Here is a 21,658-nt window from a genome sequence, read left to right as displayed (position 1 = left end):
AGGAGACTCAATTATGAAATGGGCGTCGCCGAGTATTGGAACCATAATCTATGAAGGCAGAAAAATAGCCTATGGGCCTCAACGGTAAATCCAACGAAGCATTCTATCGTGCAAGCAAGCAAAAAAAGAAGGCTAACACTTCTCAAGAAAGGATCTTATTCTTAAAGTTTGAATTGCCCTAGAAGCGTCACGACCATATTGAGTTGTACAAGCGTTCCGGGAAGGAAATGCCGAGATAGAGGAGGAACAAACAAGGAGTTTGAGGATTTTCATCAGGTAGCAAAGGGAAATGAACTGCATCAACCACAATAAGATTATGTAACAGTGAAGGAGGTCGAATCATGTTCGGTTAGGGGTATGCTTAATAACTATAGTAGAATAAATTTGAAGGCATAGCCTAGCATGTGGTTGACTTGTAATGTTTAATTATATGTTAAGTAATGTAATATAGTTGTGCAATGTATTTGCTAACTATTATATGGTAATAAACATGAAGACTATTTATCCTTATTATCTTTAGTGCCTACCATGTCCTAAAATACCCTAATGCGAAGAAGTATCAAATATGTAAATACGCAGTATATACATTGTAAGTACACGATATATACACTATATGCACATGCTATGCACAAAATTAGAGATCAGGCAGTGAGTTGCTTTTCGCATTTATAAGACACTTCAACGGCATGTTATTGGTATAGTGGATACAATTAAAATATATTTCATAAAGATCACATATTTAACGTTACATTGACATATAGTGGATACCATTGGCTTGGAATCCACAATGATCACATAGATAAGGTTACAGTGATAGTTTGCAAGTCTTCTTATGTATATCAATCACCGCTTAACCGTGCACGTGGAAAACATAAAACTCATTGTCGCTTATTTTATGGATGCACATGACCCTTAACATCCTCTAACCTTTTTTTTTAATTTTTTTTTTCCACCAAGGTTGGGCAACAACTAGGTTGTGGTCATACTAGCTAAATTTCGGAGCACAACCAATGGCGTAGCAACCCACAAGGCTAAGGTGGGTTGTAGCCCAGGGGGGTTTTCTGTAAGGGTAGTGCTATCTATGCACTCATTTTTACTTCTTACACACCTCTATTAATTATCGGTTGTTCGGATCGAATAAATTGAAGATGATCATTGACAAAATTTTAATGGGCTTATTATATTAACACCCAACAAATTGTTGAATAAACCCTACATTTGCTTTTTCACTTAAAAATTATATTAATACACCCCACATACTTTCCCATAATACCCCCACACCCACATTCTCAATATACATCTTATATTTTGTACATACACCCCAAATTTTCTTTACACCCCACATTTCTCAAATCTTATAACACTCATTTTTAATTTTTAGGGATTGAATCTAACTATACGAATGTTTAGTTTGCCTAAAGATTTCAAATCATCTAAACGTTTAGTTTGCAAAATGATTTCAAAATGAAGATTTGAAATCATCATAGTATAGTTTGAAATCATCCTATTAACGCGTGCTAATTCGAAAAACACAAGTGATCCTTATTCAACTTCTAAATCCAATGTTGGACCTATTATATGGCCTGGAGATTCTGCCTCAGTTCCTAAAGGATGGGAGATCCCGACAAACGGCAAAAGATTGAGAGTAGGAGTTCCTGTGGAGAATGGCTATCCTCAATTTTTAGAAGTAGTATATGCCTCTAGCACTAATATGATTCATGTTACTGGGTACGCAAGATTAATATGAACCTTAAAAGATGAATATGAATATAAAAGTTTAAATAACGCAACAAAAGCAAGATTAAATAATTATCGATGTCATCGAAATCACTAAAACAATGAAAAATATGAAGTCTTACCTCATGTGAAGCTTCTGAAACATCGATTTCATGTTCCATTCGTCAAAAATAATTTTTCTCAATCAACATGTTTATAGTTTCATTGGTTAGGGTTTTGTTCAACAATGGAGGAAGGAAGGGTTTTGATAGTTGAGAAGATAAATAATACACTAAAAGTGATTTGGGGTGTATTTATAATTTTTTTTTTTTTTAAAAAACCTAATAAGGTCAAAATTGTCATTGCATAGTGGGATAAATAAGTCATTTAATATTAAATTTTAATATGGGGTGCATTCTACATTTTGTGGGTTGTTAATATAAAAAGCCTATTAATAAGGCTATGTTGGAAATAAAACTGGGCTTGTTAATAGATCTATTCTTTTGTAAACTCGTGCTTACAGCCTACTCAATTTCAATACATATTATTATTTAACGGGCCCGGGGCGGATCACTTCCCGGGCCCGCTCCACCACCGTAGCACGATATTGTCCGCTTTGGGCTTACCATTCCCTCACGGTTTTGTTTTTGGGAACTCACGAGCAACTTCCCAATGGGTCACCCATCATGGGATTGCTCTAGCCCTCTTCTCGCTTAACTTCGGAGTTCCTACGGAACCCGAAGCCAGTGAGCTCCCAAAAGGCCTCGTGCTAGGTAGAGATGGGAATATACATTTAAGGATCACTCCCCTGGGCGATGTGGGATGTCACATATTTAGTAGAGGAGAGGTAGTAAATAATATGTTTTATGCTAAAAATTATAAATAGTTCTATCTGCAGTCCCCCTTAATCCTATTCTTTAAAGAAAAAGATCATTTACTCTATGTAATTTAGCCTCTGTACTTCTTACTCAAGAAAAGATTAATAAGTTCTTTAAATACACAATTAAATCCCTATCTCCACAATTCCTGACTTTCCGTTGCAATATTCCAATGAATGTCACCTGTGGTACGTTCTTAATCTCTTTATTTGCTTATTCTTGATTTTAATTAGTAGGTTAATTATTTATATTGTCCTTGAATTTATCGGTTACAGTTATAATTTTGAGAATAGTTTATATTATATTGTTATTTTTTTTATATTGATTATTATATAATTTTATATAAGCAAAAAAAATAAATATATGATTTTATGGTACTATTTTTAACTAGCCCACCCAAGAAAAAAATCCTGGCTCCGCTCTTGAGCACAACATACGTGCATCATAATTAATGAACATTCCCGCTTCTTATATTAAGTTATAGTCTTGCACACCATGCACATACCACATAGAGAAAAAAATTTCATAAATTTCTGCAATTTAATCACTTGAAATAGAAATTAGAACACACCCAGTATTCTAGTGCGTCAAAAATAAAGTTTTTTCCACAACCCATAGCCCCCAATATGAAACACAAACCCTAATTGAACTTCTAAGTACTAATTCATCTTATAAATAGCCATATATTCCATAAATCATTGATGTAGGAACTTGGAATTAAACACCTTACCTTATTATTGTTGTCGATGCTTCAGTTGCCCGAAAAAATGAAATTTTCCGGGCAAAACAGAAAAATATGGTATAAACATCCTATCTTTAAGGATGAGAGAAGTTGTTGTGGCTGGTTATGGAAGATTAACACACATAGCTCACAGATCTTAGCTCAAACCCAAAAACCCTGACCTCACTCTTCTCACATCTCTCTCGACATCCCTATATTTGAAACCAGAGCTATGAGCTCAACCTTAAACATAGATCACTCTTCTTACCTCTCTCTCCACTTCCCTCTCTTCGAAATCAAAGCTCACACATCTGAGCTCAACCCAAAAGGCCACAACTCACAACTCTCTTTCTCGACATCCCCAACTTCGAAATCAGAAAAATGATACAATGAGCTGTTAGTTTTTCCAATTTATGTGTGGGTATTTTTGTCATTTCACTTTTGTGCATGGGGTGTATAGAATGTGCATGAACAGTTTGTCATATATATATATATATATATATATATATATATATATATCAAAGAGACCACAGACAGATAAAATTGAGACAAAAATTAATTATTTTTTTTAAAGTGAACTATTTGTAATATAAATTAGCAAAAAAATATTGTTTTCTAAATTGACCATCATAATTTATTTTTTAAAATGAATGAGAGTGATATATAATAATTGAAACAAAAATAATTACAACCCTCAAAACAATACAATTTGAAAAATTAATATTTCATTAATTCAGTGACAATGCAGATTAGTATTCCTCTTTATTTGTAGGTGAGAGGTCTTAGGTTTGATTCTCGCCAAAGACGGATTTGAACCACTTTATTGCTAGTTTATTGTAAGGTTTAACCTCTTCCGCACTTTTTTAATGTAGATAATATCGTTCGTTAAAAAAAATGACAAAAAAACAGAAAAATAACGACAATAATGACCCCAAATATGAGTAAACCTTCTATAATGATGAATGTTATTATTTATGTGACTAACTACTAATGCACATTTTAGCACCTCACCATTTTTAAGCTTAAATTTTATTTTATTTTTTCAAATTCAATCCCAGATGTATTCTCGGATTAAAAATGTAAATAAAAATGAGAATGCAATTGAAATTTTCAAAATTATATATGATGTTATTCGAAAGCTTAATTTTACAATATTTGTGAATTTGTCCGAATCTTGTAGCTATTTAGTTATGTTGTCTAAAAAAACTGAATTTTCTTTGTTTTTCTTGGTTAGGTCAAGAAAGCATGCTTTTTTTTTCTTTTTTCTTTTTTTTTAAATATGTATATTTTGTTGTAGGCCTAATTTACTGAATCATATAAAGGACAGAGAGAGAGGGGGTGCGGCACAATAGAGAGAAAGAGAGAGATGTGTAATTGTGATGTGTATATTATCTCATCCCATTATACCTTTTATTTATAATAGTAGGGAAGATTAAATCCTTACCCTAATAGCATTAAAACTCTAATAGGATAATATCTAGTCTAAGAGATATAGTAGAATCTCACAAGGATATCCCAGATATGATAGGATTTACATAATCACATTCCTAATCTAATAGGATTGTAACACTCCCCCTTGAGTGTGTAAATACTCAAACAAATGGTGCATCAGGTCTTCATCGATGAAGTAAGTACAATTGATGAAGTCGTCGGCACAATGTGTGTATGCAAGTCTCAAATCAACGGAAGAATGCATAAAAGGTAAAACTCACAAAACCTCGCTATGGTAAAACCCAAGGTGGGATAAAAACCCACAGACTAAGGAGAAAAGTGAGAAGTTGCATTAAGTCAAAACTATATGTCTTCTGGATGCAAGTAGAATAGTTCACAAGGGTATGACCAGCCCAGAATGGGTGCTTCATCAAAACCTAGTTAGGTAGCAAAAACCCAGTGGGAAAATGCTCCTAAGCGTAGGGAAAAAGAATACATTAAGATAAAGTGAGTATACTTTTGGATACTCCCCCTGAGTTTGACAGAACTTCCAAATGAGAACTACAAGCATTACATATGAATAGTTAAGCAAACCAATTCCTCGGACAAGTTTCTGGAAGGTTGAGTTCGACAATGACGTCGTGTAGAGGTAGGCAAGGTTGTCTGGGATCGGCTTGCATGACTTTGATCTCCTGATGCTTTGTTGTGATGTAGACGTAATATGTTTTGGCATTGACTTCGTTGATGTATCAAGTCTTAGTCAGGTGGATACATACGGTATAGTCTTCATGGATCGTCATTAGGACTCAACGATGGATGGAAATAACAAGTACTTCGAATATGCTTAAACAAAACTCTCAACCATGTCTCACATGTGGCGAAGTGAAGTGAGGTGAGTCTTGAAACGATTTGAAGATTTCGCAACTAAGGTTATATCGTGGACTTCCAAGATATTGCGATATCCATAATGGTAAAGACATAACCATTCGGGGATGTGCCTTGTGCGGGTTTGATAAGTAACCATCATCAACATAACAAGCAAGACAAACATCATTCCGAGGATCAAGGGGGTCGGATCTGCTTGGGATGCATTGGGATTTGCCTAAATCCATAGTACATTCGGGGTAACTGGAAACGTCTTTAATACTAATTCAGTGGATGCGTGTAGGCGCGATGCTGTATCTTTACTAATATATCAACATCGAATGAGATGTCCTATCAAATACAATGAGCTAAGTACAACAAAGCACAAAGTTGAACTTAGATATGGAACTTTGGATTCCATAACCTCTTCAAGGGTCTCATTTGCATATAGCATATAGAATATCATAGGTATACTCAAAAGGTAACACCTTTGGGGTGTAGTTCGACTGGTAGACCAAAGTACCGCCATAACAACACTTGAACTTCAGGTTAAGGCATAAACGAGTTTTCGCAAGGTCCTTTATCTCAAATTCCATCTTCAGGTGCGAGACAGTTTTCTCAAGCTCTTCTAGAGTCTTAGTGAGATTCATGTCATTTGACATAAACTGTAACTTTAGCAATTCAAAATAAGACTTCATAGTTTAACATGCAAGGGTATAATTTATATCCTTAACTAATCAAATAATCACTTAGATGGGTATACCACATCCGCATAATTGCTTCAATCCGTAAGTGAACGCCTCAAATGAGTTAAGAAGGTGTTCCATGGTTTGAAACTATTTGAACCAGTCCATGTAATTCTTTGGGAACTTACATACACATCTCCGTATCGATATCCCTTATAGAGAAACACTAACCACATTTCATAATGCTGAAATCAATCATATAGCGTTTGAGAGAAACCTTGCACCATATGGTGTGTATCATATCGCACTATTTGATTAATCTCATTACGCTTTCTTTCCCACTTGTAACATAACAAGATTACCTTAGACAGTGTAGGAACTATAGGTCTAAACACACTTTGGTAAGGAATTTAACCTCGATTGTAATTTTGGTTGTCCAATCAGTTTTACGTTGTCACTAATCAATGGAATACAGTTCGATATTGTCGCTTTTCATTTAAGTCGGTAACTACCATATAAATGAAAACATCATTATCCTTCCAATTCCATTATCTCATCCAAACTAGTATACTGGACCAAGAACTTCAAGTCTTAAGAGTAATCCAAATTAATCTTATGAGATGGAAATGATTTGAGACAGCGATCGAGTATGGATTCATTTTGTATCGCGACCTTCCTCTTCTAGGGAAGTGAATCCTATAAACTGAGTGATCTGTTGTGCTTCAAGCTGAGACAGATTGATTGGCTATCTACCTATGTACCGGACCGTCCAACAAAGATGGCCAAACTATTATTTAGGGGCAGCACATCCTTCAAGGATGTTAAGTCGATGTCCATTAAGTACGTCTATCCTTGCAGGCATGTTTGCAGCTAGTATATAATCTCGTCACTTTAGCTAGATCAGACGAATACGTCTGAAGCAACATTCTGAAAGCTAGAATACATCGCACTTGCTTATCATATTTGTGTTGTACGGGGATCGAGATAAGACATAGTGGGCATTGTGCATGCAAATTCACATCGTTCTACAGGAACTTTGACCTTCTTATCTCCTCCTAACGGCCAGAAGACTATCACATTGAAGTGACAATTTGCAAATGAGCGGTAAAAAGATCACTTGCAAGGGCTCTAAAAGAGCTACTGTGAAGGAGAATCGTAATCGACAAAGATTCATATCCTTAGGTTCTAAAAGATGTTAGGTGCTAGTCGGGCGGCGGTCTGGGGCTTAGTGCCTAGGCTGCTAGGCAGGCACGTAGGCGAACTAGGCAGATTTAATTAAATCTATTATATTTCATATAAATAAGTGTTTGTTTATACTCAAAATATATATGATTTCATTATAAACTACAAAATAGAATGACTTATATATTATGAACTATTGGAACATAATGAAAACAGGGAAAACAAATATATAATGTGTGTTCCTTTAAGTATTCAATAAGTTTCTTACAATTTATTGAAAAAATAAAATGTGCTATCTTTTATAAGTAGATTCTGCAGGGTTGAGGTTCGGGAATGCTATCTTTTATTCAAAGTTATAGGTTTTAGTTGCCAAGGTTCATTCTTCAAGCATGATGACACACCTTGGCTGGCCTTGATTCTACCATACGTTGTAAAAAACAAACTCAAATTTGGATTATGAGAGACACAGACACAGACTTGGGTTCGGTAAGCTCCAGCCGAAGCTGGAAGGGTTTGTTAGGTAGGCCTTTGCCAGAGTAGGGCATGCCTTTCGGTGCATCCCTGCTGAAGCAGGGCACCAGCATTCGATAGACTCCAGCCTAAGCTGAGTTTATACCGTTCTCTCATATCTGTGATAGTAATCATATCCTAGAATTTGGTAAACTTCTGCTCTTTACACTGCTGCTTCAGAAGCGAGTTAGAAACATGGAAGGATGAGAAAAACATTCTCTAGTCAAATTCGATCGGATTTATTAAACTTCAAAGTTGTACTCATTCATGGACGTAATCATGGTGTGCTTCAGGCAATATTGTTCATGATTAAATGGGTTGTAGAAGCGAGCCAAAGAGCCATGAAATCCTCGTTTGGGAGGTATTTCCATTGGTAATGCTTGGGGCATAAGTCTTCGAGTAAAGATCATGGTGAATGCTTATTCAGCTCTTCCATGTCATTGTTGGCTTCAATGGTTACTTAGTTTCTTGATAATCAAGTGGAAATTCAAGTCTTGTACTCGCATGAAGTGGTTTCGGTCAAGAAACATCCAAATCAGTGAATTCGAACTTGTTATGGTACGACAATCCACTGAATGGAGGGAACAAGATTGTGATTGGTCCTATAGAAAATAAAATATCTATAAGCATCAAAGTTAGAACATTCGGGTTCTAAGACATGGTTTACATGAAAAAAAATCGGTTTTTCATGGATATATTGTTTTATGAAAACTTCAGGTTTCAAAAGCACTAAATTCGAAACTACAGAATTTACTTATGAACTTCTGGTTCATAAAAATGAGGCACCTATAAGAACATATAATACAATATACAACTAAGTGTAGTGGATTTGGGTTGTTTCAGGAACTCAAGTGTGAGTACTTTGGGACTACAAAAGGGAGTTAATGGTCCAAAGAAAAGAAATAAAATATTAAATCGTTAATATCCAAAAGTGGGCTTCAGGCCAATAATTTTGGATGTCTTGTAAGATTAGTACAGTGCTGGTCATTTTAATTAATTCAATAGATCGAACCATACATGGTCGATTGGTGCAGGCTGCTGGAGTTGCAAGCCCAACAGCAGCTGCTGCATGGAGAGAGCAGTGATTGTGCCAAGTCACATGGATCCAAGGATACAGCTGCAGGCTGTAGAGATAAAAGGGAGGCAGGCCAGGTGTGGGCTGAAGGCAGAAGCCCAGCAAAGCTGACTTCTTATGAGGCTGGCACAGATTGAAGCTGCAGGCCCAGTCGTGAAGAACTTATGCGTTCGGCCTGGTTTGTCATACTTGCAGCAAGCCCAGATAATTTTTTCTTTTTTTTGTTTTTCTTCTAATTTCTAGGTTTTGGAAAAACCCAAGATTGCTTTTATCTTCTTTCAATTTTTTGACTCACAAATTTCACATAGCGATTTATAATTGCATAATGCATGAATGTGTGTATATATACATATTTATTGACAATTATATGAAAACATACGCAATATATATAACGGAAGGAAAATATAAATATAGGGGATTCATGCATCATGAGAAATGTTTTCATGCTTCATGGTCGTATTAAATATCTTAATTTATTTTAAAAGAACCTGATTGGTAGATAATAACTGAGCCTTTAAATTTGTAGAAGATCCTTCCCTAAAAGCCAGAATTGCATCTCCAATGTGTTGTATCATGTTCAACAAAGAAAAATTAAATTGAATTAATAGCATGAAATCAATTTAATAAAATAATAAATTAATCATAAAAAGAATGATTAAAACGTAATACTTCCCTGATTGAAGAATAAACTCTCTTTAGTGCAGCGTCAATAACATGTTGATAATGTGTTGTAGGCCTAATTTACTGAATCATATAAAGGACAGAGAGAGGGGGTGCGGCGGGGGTGTGGCACAATCGAGAGAAAAGAGAGAGATGTGTATATCTCACCTATTATACCTTTATTTATAGTAGTAGAGAAGATCTTTATCCTATTAGGATTACAACTCTAATAGGATAATATATAGTCTAAGAGATACGGTAAAATCCCACAAGGATATCCCAAATATGATAGGATTTACACAATCATATTTCTAATCTAATAAGACTGTAACATATTTTTCCTTTTACCATATAAAGTAGATGGGACCAGATTGTTTAATCAGGTGACTATTTAATACAAACGGATACCAAACATCGTATTTTGTATTATTAGTACTATCCGATGTGTTATATGGTGTGCCAAACAGGACCTAAGTTGAATTTCGTGGCGGCCCTGTCTGCGAGCAAAGGGTACGGAAGTTTAACTTGGCGGCCCAGTTCGTTAGCCGACTGTATTCTCGGGTTCGAGTCGAGTAATTTTAAACCGCTTTCGACAAATCCCTAATTTGTTTGCTTCCGGGTTAGTCCGACCCAATCAGAGCTTCTTCTTCTTCTCTCTCTCTCTCCTGTGAAGAATGGGTTACAGCGACGATGCAGAAGAGCTTTTGAAGCGGAGACCGAGGAAGATGGTGTATCTCGGAAACCCATCTCGCAGGGTCAGTTTTTCCGTTTTCAACTCTCCATTTAACGTTACTGCAATTTGTTACTTTTGCTGAGAAATTGATTGGATTTTTCGATTTCCTACTTCATATTTTATATGAATTTCTTCACCATTTCTGTTAAATAATGCAGCAATTGAATAGCAGAGGACGTTCCGATACCCTAATGGGAGAAATGGTAATGGTTATTATCTCTTTTAATTTTTAATTTATTTTGTAGTGTGTTATTTTTAAATTTCAATTTTTTTTTTTAGTTAATTGAAGTGTTTTTTTTTTTTTTTTTTTTTGTGGCACAGTAAAATTGTTGTTACTTGTTAGTGCTTTGGTGTTTTGTATGTTTTTGTCACAAAGATTATACTTTTGTGGTGTTTTGTAACAGAGTTATATGCAAGAGGAAGATATTTCGTTAGACGCCATACGAGCTTGATGTAAGCAACATTTTTCGTATTCATATTTATTCGTCCCTGTTCTTTTATACAAATGTTCACAAAGAATTGTTGCTTGTTGTGAAGCCATTGAAGCTTTTCTTGTGCTTGACAGGGACAAATGTTCTCAAAGGGCATAGCGAGTTAGCAGAGCGTCTTTCTAGGTAAAGTATTCGTGGAGCAATTGTTAAGTCTTTATTCACCATGTTTTTGGTTATTTTGAGATCATAGTATAATTTTATGGAACTGTTCTTGCTTTAAAATATTATGGAGTGCTTGTATGTTGAGAAATAATTTTGAGTGACTTCAAATACAAGGCCTTTTTGGCGACGCTCCTCTAGGCTCAATGATACATGGTTTTTGTAAACTTTGTTTCCTTTGTTTTCGTTTTCTTTCTCATACCTGCTTTCCTAGAGTTTCACTTACTAAATCGTATTTAGAGAGTATGTGTGCAACGAAATAGGAGAAAGGAATATCATTAAAGAGTGGAAGAAGGAAGTAACAAATCTACTTAGAATTCTTATTGTATGTTTATGTTTATAAATGCAGGCATTTTAGATGCTTTGGCCTCACCCAAATGGAGTTCAGTTGTTCCTTGATTATCTAACAAATGTGCGTAGCATTGTTGCTTCATATCTTTCCATTTTGAGTGTATTTGATTGTGATTCATATGTTAGTGAATTTCCGAATAACCTTCCGAAAAGGACTAACAAATTTTCTGAATAACCTGATGGTGATACTTGTGGATTCTGGAATTGGTAATTCAATTTTGTGTTCTTGAAATATCCAGAAGAATTTGTTTAATATAATAAAATAGTAGGTATGAATATGATGAATGATACGTGATTTTAAGCACCCATTTGGGCCATTTCAAACTTAAATAAAAAATTTCAGCCTTCTGAATATTATAAAAAACGCGCATTATTGTTGTCAGGCTTCTTGTGATTAAATGTTATAGATGTCTTAACTGACTTAGTAGTAAAGGGGTTGTCTAATCTTTTTGCATATAGCTTTAGTACTATTTATCTTGTATATGTGAGGATATATGTGCATACATATATATGCAGACACATGCATACGTGCATACATGCTTACACATTAAATACACCAGTGAAAATAAAATACTCGGCAAGTGCACTTTTCTTCGTTTATTTATTTATGAAAATGTGGATATGCGTCTAAGCATTTGAAGACGATTTTATGTATGTGCCCGAGTGTCTCCAAAGAAAAAGGAGCCCTTGTTCAGCATTATTCCAGTTAGGCTACTGTAATTGTACATTGCAGAGCACCTTTTATTTTCATGTGTTTGGCGTGTATATCTTGGTCATGTATTTTCTGCTAATTGTGCTGTTGTGCTGCGCACCTTGTATTTCAGCATGTGTTTGGTTTGTGTATCTTGGTCATGCCTGTAAATATGTTGATACATAACAGAAATAGTATCATAATTCTTGATGGACTTGTATATTACTACTACTAATGCCTTTATGATTCTATTGTTTTAACAGGGATGCCAACAAGATAATTTATGAGAGTCTACAGAAGGAATTTGAAGATGCACGGGCTTCACAAACTCAAGGTATCTTTGAAAAAGTGTTGCGTTTAATGCTTCATTTCAAATGTAATTGTAATCAGTAGAATCTAGCTTTGCATTATGTCAAGTTACTTTATCTTTTCCTCACGGGTTTCTAAATGCTGTTGGATGAGGGCACATCTGTGGTGTACTGGTGTGATACCTCAGTCCCTCATCATTTGTGCACTGTGGATCTTTGGTATATACATGTCTAAGGAACCCAAAAGCCTGTCATGGCTAACTGTGTGAGTGTGATTGAACCTTCTCTTGATGAGGTTACCAGCGACTAGAGGGGAAGACTGTCATGTCCCCAGTCCCACAAGGGACAAATTAGTTTGCTGTCTTGATGGCTCACCTGTGTTGGAACTACTGTATTGCTCAAAGTTATGGTTCTAATGGATAACTTAAGCTGAATTTATAATTAACCGATGTGATATTAAGCTAGAATTAAACAATATAACTCATCGAATATTCTGAATGTTTTTTTTTTCCAAGTGGTCCTATTCATTAAGGAGTTGTGTTAGGGATGAAGCCAGGATTTAATTTCGGGTAGGGCTACAACTCAAAAGAATTATTTTTTTATTTCCAGCAGCATTTAAACCAAAATATTAAATCTATAGAGCAACTCCTCACAATAAATTAAACTTGACAACAATTTAGTTTTAATCAATGTTTTAAAATGCAGGTGAAAAGCAATGCGTTTAATGTTTTGTAAGGTGAGGTGCAAGTCTTGCCCGTTGAAGCATAACCCTTTTTGAGTATTGAGTAAAAATAAATATATACAAAAGAATGAAAATGAACTACTTATTGTCAACCAAGCATATTAATCAACCCCCAAACTCTTCTTCCTTTACGCTTTCTTGTTTTTATATTATGATAGCAGAGAAAAGATGAGAGAGCTTGTGTCTATTGGGTAGTTTTGGGACTTGGTCTTCTATTTTGCATTTATATGATGAATAGTTGGCTGGATTTCTTAAAATTAAAACGATGTTACGCTGGTGTAGACTTCTCATACATTGGTTGAAACCACAATTAATTAGTAAGGTGGGCTATTGCATGATTTTCGGCTTGGCTTCCTACAACTGACTTGTGCTACAGCCCAAGGGAGCCTTCACATGGGTCCATCCCTGAGTTGTGTATTGTTTGGGTTAACTTATGAGAAGACTTTGGTTTATCTTCTGGTTTGATTAAGAATTGAAATATATCTTTTGTAGAGAATTATTTGGATGGTGAACGATGGAACGATGGTCTACTGGCTACAATAAGAGAGCGGGTATGGTTCCTTTCAAGTTTCAATGCTAAAGTGATTGAGATTTACTGTGGGCTTAAACTTTTGATGTTAGAATTTGCCTTTGTTTCAATCACTCAAATTACCCTAAGAATTACATATAAAATCGGAAATAAGGAATTTGAAAAGTTTGTTTCAATCAGTCACAGGAGGAGCCCTCACTATGCCAGCAAAGTAGTCTTTTTGGTCAAAGAATAACTCTGCATTGTTGTCCACTCGTTCCTGAATTTTAACATTGTTGCCCATTGGTTCCTGATAATTTAATAATTTCTTGTAGATGCAGTTTCTAATTAAGAGTGAACATAAATACGAACATTGATGCCAGGATTCAAGATTATTTGGTTATAATCTGGTTGTAGAGTTTATATATTAGATGTAGCATATACATATGGTAATCTTGATTTCATAAACTTATTGAGTATTGTTTTGGTGAGAAGTTTCCTGAATATTGGTTTAATCTGTGGGCAGGTGACTACTTGTTTGGAAGGGGCAAGAATTGGCAAACTCTATGAGATATCTTATGCTGGTATGCTGTGAAGTAATTGATTTTCAATTAGTTAGTATCTTATGTGTCTTGTATAGTATCATGTCATTTGACTCATTTTTCTATCTAAAAAAGGGTTATGTTCTATCTGACGTCATTGTCTGCCATGTGAAATATTCCATAAGCAAACTGAAGGTTGATAGTTGTGTAAGAATCCTATGTGGACTTAACAAGTTGTGATAAAGGAGAGGTTATGTGTTGATAATATAATTCTCAAGAGTTTTAATACATGGAAAAGTTAATGTCCTATTATTGTGGAAACACATTCTAAATACTGGGAAATAACCTCTTTATTTCAACTGATATTTCATCACTCCACATCTACTGGGATTTGAGGCAACGGGTCAATAACCACACTTCCACGATAGATGGAAGTTGGCTGCCTTGCCTCTATAAATGCAGAAATTCCCTGCTCACAAAGATACGTTATGAGATTAGGGTTCTATCACCATAAGATCATAAGGCTTTCAGTGAGTAGAAGAGTTTTCTGTAGCAACCATTGACGATGTCTTCCTCAGGTAAAAATGCTTTGATCATTCATCTCTTATGTGACTAGTGTTATCAGTTAAGTGTGTGAATCTTCCAACATTTGGTATCAGAGCAGGCTTAACTAGTCCTAGTCCATAGTTTCGTATTTTTCATTTTATTTGGAATTAATGAATGTTGATTCAAAACTCATAAAGTGTCAACATTCTTTTCTAAAGAGAAGTATGTATGAATTGTCGAGAGTTTTAATCAGTGTACTGGGTCATATTGATCAATCTATGTGTTAGTCCAAAGACTCGATTAAAAAAAAAAATTGCATAAACGATCATGTGAATGGTGGCTGTACAATGAGGAAATAATGGCAGTTCATATCTCTAGCTTAAAGGCATGATATAAACATGCATTTGAATAATTTAATTTGTTTATTTTGGTGTCTTCCTCAGCTTTGAACTTGTCTTCCATTCAACCCTTGAGCGGAGGGAATTACAAAAAGTGGAGAGAAGATGTTGAGATTGTGCTAGGGCTAATGGACCTTGATTTGGCCTTGAGAGAAGATGAACCAGCACCATTAACTGATGATTCAACTCCTGATCAGAGGATGAAATTTGAAAAATGGGAGAAGGCTAATAGAATGGCTTTGATGGTGATGAAGAGGACTATGAGTGATACAGTGAGGGGTGGCTTCGCAGCATGTGACAAAGCTAAAGATTTCTTGGAAGCTGTGGGAGTGAAGTTTAGAGAGTCTGAGAAGGCACAAATGGGAGATTTGATGACGACCTTGACAACCCTGAAAGTTGATGAGAATAAGAGTGTGCGAGCACATTCTTAAACTTGTTGAGACTGCTGTCAAACTCAGAGAATTGGATGTTCCCATTGACGATTCATTCATAGTCCACATGGCCCTGAATTCGTTGCCTCCAAAATTCAACCAAGTGAAGATCTCCTATAATACTCAGAAGGAGAAATGGGCATTGGATGACTTGATCTCAATCTGTGCACAGGAAGAAGCTAGAATCAAAAGGGATGAAGTTTTTCACACCATTAATATGGTGCATGCTGACAAGGGTAAGACAGTGGCTTACAACTCTGGTAAGGTCCCTAATCTTGAAAATAATTTCACTTCTGCACCATATGCATCCTCCTCTAAAGGACCCGTGACACATATGGATTACATGGACAAAATCAAGTGTTATTTTTGCAAAAAGCTTGGGCACATGAAAAGGGATTGTGACAAACGAAAGATTTGGAAAAATAAGAAAGGTACAAATTTTGTTGAAATTTTTGTGTGTTTTGAAACTAATCTTGTTGAAGTCCCTCCAAATTCTTGGTGGTTTGACACTGGTTGTTCGGTTCATATCACCAATTCGTTGCAGGGGTTCACAAGAGGAAGTATAACAAAAAGAAGTGAAGATTTTCAAGTTTATGTTGGCAATGGAAATAAAGTAGCTGTGGAAGCGATAGGCAACCTCAAGCTAAAGCTTTCAAGTGGTTTTATTTTAGAAGTGAGTGATGTTCTTTATGTACCTTCTTTAAGAAGGAATTTAATTTCTGCTTCTCAATTTGTGAAGTCCGGATTTGCTTTTAGTGGTGACATTGAAAGTGTAAGGATTTTTATGAAAAATAATCCAAGTGAAATACCTGGAATTTGTTTCGTAATGCATGATTTATGACGTCTGCTTTTCTCAGTTTCAAATGATGAGGATTGCCTAAATGTGATTTCAACATTGCCAACTAAAAGATTGAGTTTGAATGAGAATTCTTCCATGCTCTGGCACCGTAGACTAGGCCACATTTCTAGGGCGAGAATGGAACGGTTAATAAAAGAAGGAATTTTACCAAACTTGGACTTCAGTGACTTGGTCAATTGTGTTAATTGTTTTAAGGGAAAATTAACCAATACAAGGAAGAAAAATTCAACAAGAAGTCTAAAAACCTTTGGAAATAATCCATTCGGATATGTGTGGTCCTTTTCCCACAAGGACTCTTTTGTGGAAATGTTTATTTTGTAACCTTTATAGATGATTTTTCACGGTTCACTTATCTCTATTTAATCTCGGAAAAATCTTCAGTGCTAAATTGTTTTAAGATTTTTAAAACTGAAGTTGAGAATCAATTGGATTTGTCCATTAAAGTGTTAAGGTCAGATAGGGGAGGAGAATATTATGGTAGGTATATTGACACTGGTCAAGCTAAGGGACCTATGGCGTTGTGCTTGGAACAATGTGGTATACAGGCTCAATATACAAATCCAGGCACACCACAACAAAATGGTGTGGCTGAAAGAAGAAACAGGACCCTTATGGAGATGGTTAGAAGCATGATGAGTCACTCAAACCTTCCTCAATTTATGTGGGGTGAAGCACTGAAAATGGCAAACCATGTCTTGAATAGAGTGTTGTCGAAAGCAGTGTGTAAAACACCTTATGAACTATGGACTGGACGAAAGCCGAGCCTGAACTACTTACATGTATGGGGATGTCATGCAAAGGCTAGAATTTACAACCCTGGAGAGAAGAAATTGGATCCAAGATCAGTATCGTGCAATTTCTTGGGATTTCCTAACAAGTCTAAAGGGTACAGAATCTATTCACCAAACCTCACAAATAGAATCTTTGAAACTGGAGTGGGTAAATTCATTGAAAATGGTGAAGAAATACAAGATAATGAGAATGAAGGGTCGTGGTTTGTAGAAGGTGACATATTACAACGACATAAGAATAATGATGTGTCACTTGGTGATAAAGAGATTAACAAAGATGCCATGATTGACGTTCGTGGGACCCTGATTAACACTCAGCCGCTAATGGAGTTACATGCTGATTATTTTAATGGAGCTATTGGAGGTAGTAAGACAATTGAAACGGCAGGACCTTCAACTGAGGTAACTAGCTCTTCAACTAACATGGTGGGGTCTTCATCGCAAGGAACAACACCACCTAATGAGCCAAGTGCCATGGTCGTGAGAAGAATGCAGCTACCAAGAACTAGAAAATCAGCTATCCCTGATGATTATCTAGTATATTTTCAAGAAGTTGAAGTTGCTGAGGATGTGATAGACGACCCAACGACTTTCGAACAAACCATAAATACTGAGCAAGCAATATTGTGGAAAGAGGCAATGGTAGATGAAATGAAGTCCATGGAAGCAAATAAGGTTTGGAGTGTTTTTCAAGCATCGGAAAATGTTAAACCAATTGGGTGCAAATGGATTTTTAAAACCAAAAAAGACTCAAGTGGTAAAATTGAGAGGTACAAGGTCAGACTTGTGGCCAAGGGCTACACCCAAATGGAAGGGGTTGACTACTCTGAAACCTTTTCCCCAGTGTCAACTAAAGACAGTCTTCGAATCATGTTGGCATTGGTTGCACACTTCAATCTCGAACTTCACCAAATGGACGTGAAGACGGCGTTTCTCAATGGTGATTTGAATGAAGAAATTTTCATGGAGCAGCCACTTGGTTTCATGAAAGAAGGAGAAGAAAGAATGGTTTGTAGATTGAACAAATCAATCTATGGACTCAAACAAGCATCGAATGGTTCTTAAAGTTCGATGAAAAAGTGATAGCTCTCGGATTCAACGAAAACAAAATCGATGACTGTATATACTTGAGGGTATGTGGCTTGAAATTCATATTTTTGATTCTATATGTGGATGACATTCTTCTAGCTAGCAATTGTTTGAATTTGTTGGTTGAAACTAAGGCTCTACTGTCCAAGAATTTGAAATGAAGGACATGGGAAATGCCTCTTTTGTTTTGGGAATTGAAATAATCAGGGATAGGACAAAAGGATTGCTTGGACTTTCACAAAAAGCATATATTGAGAAGGTGCTTCAACGTTTCAATATGCAAAGTTGTTCAGGTGGTGAGGTTCCAATGGGCAAGGGAGATAGGCTCAACAAGTCACAGAGTCCAAGAAACGAACTGGAAAAACAAAGCATGACGACCAAGCCCTATGAATCTTTAGTTGGGAGTTTAATGTATGCTCAAGTTTGCACAAGACCTGATCTTGCTTATGCCATAAGTGTTTTAGGCAGATATCAATCGAATCCAAGAGAACAACATTCGGTCGCTGCTAAAAAGGCATTAAGGTATTTGCAAAGGACGAAATCGTATATGTTGGTTTACAAAAGGGTGCAAAACTTGGAGCTTGTGGGATATGCATATTCTAACTTTGTTGGCTGCATTGACGATAGAAAATCGATGAGTGAATATGTATTTCTTCTTGCAGGAGCTGTAGTGTCATGGAAAAGTGCTAAGCAAAAGGCGCTCGCAACTGATAGGAGCATATTTATGCGACTTAGTTAGCTTGTTTTCTTGCATTTAATAGTTAGTTTCTATTTATTATAGTGATTTAAGCTATTTTCGTGTGTTTGTAGGTTTAAATGACAAAGTTGGCAAGAAAGTGCAATTTGGAGCATTTTGGAGTAGTTTTGGGCTTGGAATGGATAACACATGCATGGAGCAAGGTGGATGAACGAATTTGAAGTTCAAAAGAGGCTAGGAACATGCTACAAATCTGGAGAAACAAATTCAAGACAAAGAAGATAAGGAAAGAGCAAGAAACATGGAACATTATCCAAACAACCTTATCTTATCCAAACCTTCTCCAACCTTCTCCAACCTTATCTTATCTTATCATATCCTAATCTTTTCCTACCTTAATTCCAGCTGCAAAGAGGACTCATTTTCACAATAAATCACCTAAATATCAGGTTCTAAAAGCCCTATTTTCATGCCCTAAGTTTATGCCACATGTAACCCTTCTAGAAGTTCTAGAATCTGCCACAAGGACCATTCCTTGTCCTCCCTGGAATCTGATTGAAAGTGTCCTTGTTCTTTGGTGATTTGGAGTCCTAATTCCTCTGCTTTTTAGCCCAATTTCGTGTCTTCCCTTCACCCTATAAATACATGATGCCGCAGCAGTCATAACCACCACCCTCTACCGCAATTTCACACCACACCATCGACCACACCTCAAGAGCCTAAATTCAGAAAATCCCCATTGTGTCGCAGCAAAGAAGGAAGGAGGAGCCACCTGGAGCCGTGCTTGCCATTCAAAACGTTGGATTGTTGGAGCGTTTCTAGGTGTATTCTATCTTTGTTTTCAATGTTTAAATTTAATTATCTTTGTTTTGTGAACATGAGGAACTAATTTCATTTTGGCTAGAGGAGAATTCAAAGCCATGAACATATATGTGATATGAATTGATTTCATCCAATTATTGTTTCATAAATCGTGAATGCAATTTGCTTAACTGCTTGATTGATAACTTATTCTTGTATGTTGATTAAGGAGGCCTACTTAGTTTTCATGCATGAATTTGATGCTAAAATATAAGGGAATTTCACCTAATCGTTATGAACTAATATTTATAAGTAGTGGGGGTTGCTAGTCACGATCGTGTTAAGTAAATTCCTGGCAAGAGTATCATGCTTTTCATAGTTACGAATGCATTGTCAATGCTTATGATTTTAACAAAACTTAGTGATCTTTGATTGTATATCTATTATGTTGTTCATGTAGGGAACTATTGAAGAATAATTTGGTTGCCGATGCGTATTCTATCCAATTCAATGACTTAAGGAAAATCTGAGAGTTAATTAGCGTTGTTCACGGTTAATCTGGGGCGTTAAGGTTCATGGTTTAAAGGAATAATAACTAGAAATCGATTTGTGTTGCATATGTGTCATGTGTGGAGAAGGACCCTTTAGCTAACCATTCACCCATATTTCCCCAATTTCGTGCTAACTTAGTTTAAGTTTACAATCTACTTGTTTTTACCTTAATTTCGTCAAAAACCCAATCCCATTTACTTTGTTGTGTCAAATTAGTTAGAATCTGTTTTAATTTGTTTCTTTTAGTGTTTTGAGTCAACATAAGTTAAAATTCGTCCAAATTACTCCTTAGGTTTTGTTTTGAGTCAATTTAACTTAGTTTGTGTGTTATGAGTCTATTTAGCTTGTTTTGAGTTGTTAGAGTCTAGTTTTCTATTTTTGAGTCTAGTTTAGTGTTTTAGAGTTAAATTTGAGTAGATTAGCATCCCTTCTAATCTCAGGCTTAGAACGATCCCTACTTACACATACTACAATTATGGGGTTTAATTTGAGTGTTAGAATATTTCACATCAACAACCTCGACAATGGAGGCTGAATTCATAGCCTTGTTTGAAGCCACAAAGAAAGGAATGTGGCTAAAAAATCTCATCACATTCATGAGATTGGTTGACACCATTTCGAGGCCATTAAACATATTTTGTGACAACAAAGCAGCTGTGTTCTCTTCGAAGAACAACAAGAAATCAGAAGCCACTTGTTTAATGGACGTCAAGTATCTATCAGTGAAAGACCATGTGAAGAAAGGAGAGATTTGTGTTGAGCACAAAGACACAAAGTTGATGATAGCTGACCCATTAACAAAGCCACTAGCTGTGGCAGTGTTTAAAGATCATGTTGCGAACATGGGGCTGCACGAAAACTTTGAATCTGCAGAAGTGTGGGAAACACTTGTATATAAGAGAGCGCTTGCGAAAAAACTAGTTATTTGTTATTGAGAATGCAGTTAAGGAAGGAAAAGTGGGTGGGAAACACTAACGAGTGGCGAAGCCCATAAAATGCGTCTTGTGGATTACTTTTTTCGTCTTTTGAAAATTTGGCACGTTTTTGCCATGATTTTAAGCTCGTTTAGATGTGCTTTTAAAATGATTAAAAAGCCCTTTTGTTGAAAATGTTTTTAGAACCTATCTTTAGTAGAAATGCAAGTGAATCCTGGAAAATACACTTAAAGTGCTTCCTGGAAGAAGCATATAACTGGTGCTTCTTGCAGAAAACACTTCAAGTACTTTTGAAACACAAAACCATTCTC

At 35.9% G+C, this 21,658-nt stretch overlaps 1 protein-coding gene across 1 annotated transcript; it reads left to right on the top strand.

The window, feature by feature from the left end:
* Positions 1–10,221: 10,221 nt before the first annotated feature.
* On the top strand, positions 10,222–16,450 carry LOC137716718 (uncharacterized). Its single transcript, XM_068456098.2, has 10 exons — positions 10,222–10,478; positions 10,615–10,659; positions 10,861–10,909; positions 11,022–11,070; positions 11,456–11,518; positions 12,412–12,482; positions 13,691–13,749; positions 14,233–14,290; positions 15,238–16,054; positions 16,168–16,450. Coding segments are annotated over exons 5-9 (576 nt in total). The 5' UTR covers positions 10,222–10,478; positions 10,615–10,659; positions 10,861–10,909; positions 11,022–11,070; positions 11,456–11,516; the 3' UTR covers positions 15,624–16,054; positions 16,168–16,450.
* Positions 16,451–21,658: the final 5,208 nt, after the last annotated feature.

This window comes from Pyrus communis, chromosome 8 (assembly GCF_041283825.1).
Source record: "Pyrus communis isolate YQ-2024b chromosome 8, ASM4128382v1, whole genome shotgun sequence".
Classification (NCBI taxonomy): Eukaryota; Viridiplantae; Streptophyta; class Magnoliopsida; order Rosales; family Rosaceae; genus Pyrus; species Pyrus communis.
The sequence above is the reverse complement of the archived record's forward strand: the minus strand, read 5'-3'. Positions and strand labels throughout refer to the sequence as shown.

Bases quoted from the DNA above. Each gene is read 5' to 3' on its own strand.
- LOC137716718 (XM_068456098.2), top strand. The intron at 13,750-14,232 runs GTATGGTTCCTT...ATCTGTGGGCAG, and splicing joins TGGCTACAATAAGAGAGCGG to GTGACTACTTGTTTGGAAGG. The intron at 14,291-15,237 runs GTATGCTGTGAA...TGTCTTCCTCAG, and splicing joins CTATGAGATATCTTATGCTG to CTTTGAACTTGTCTTCCATT.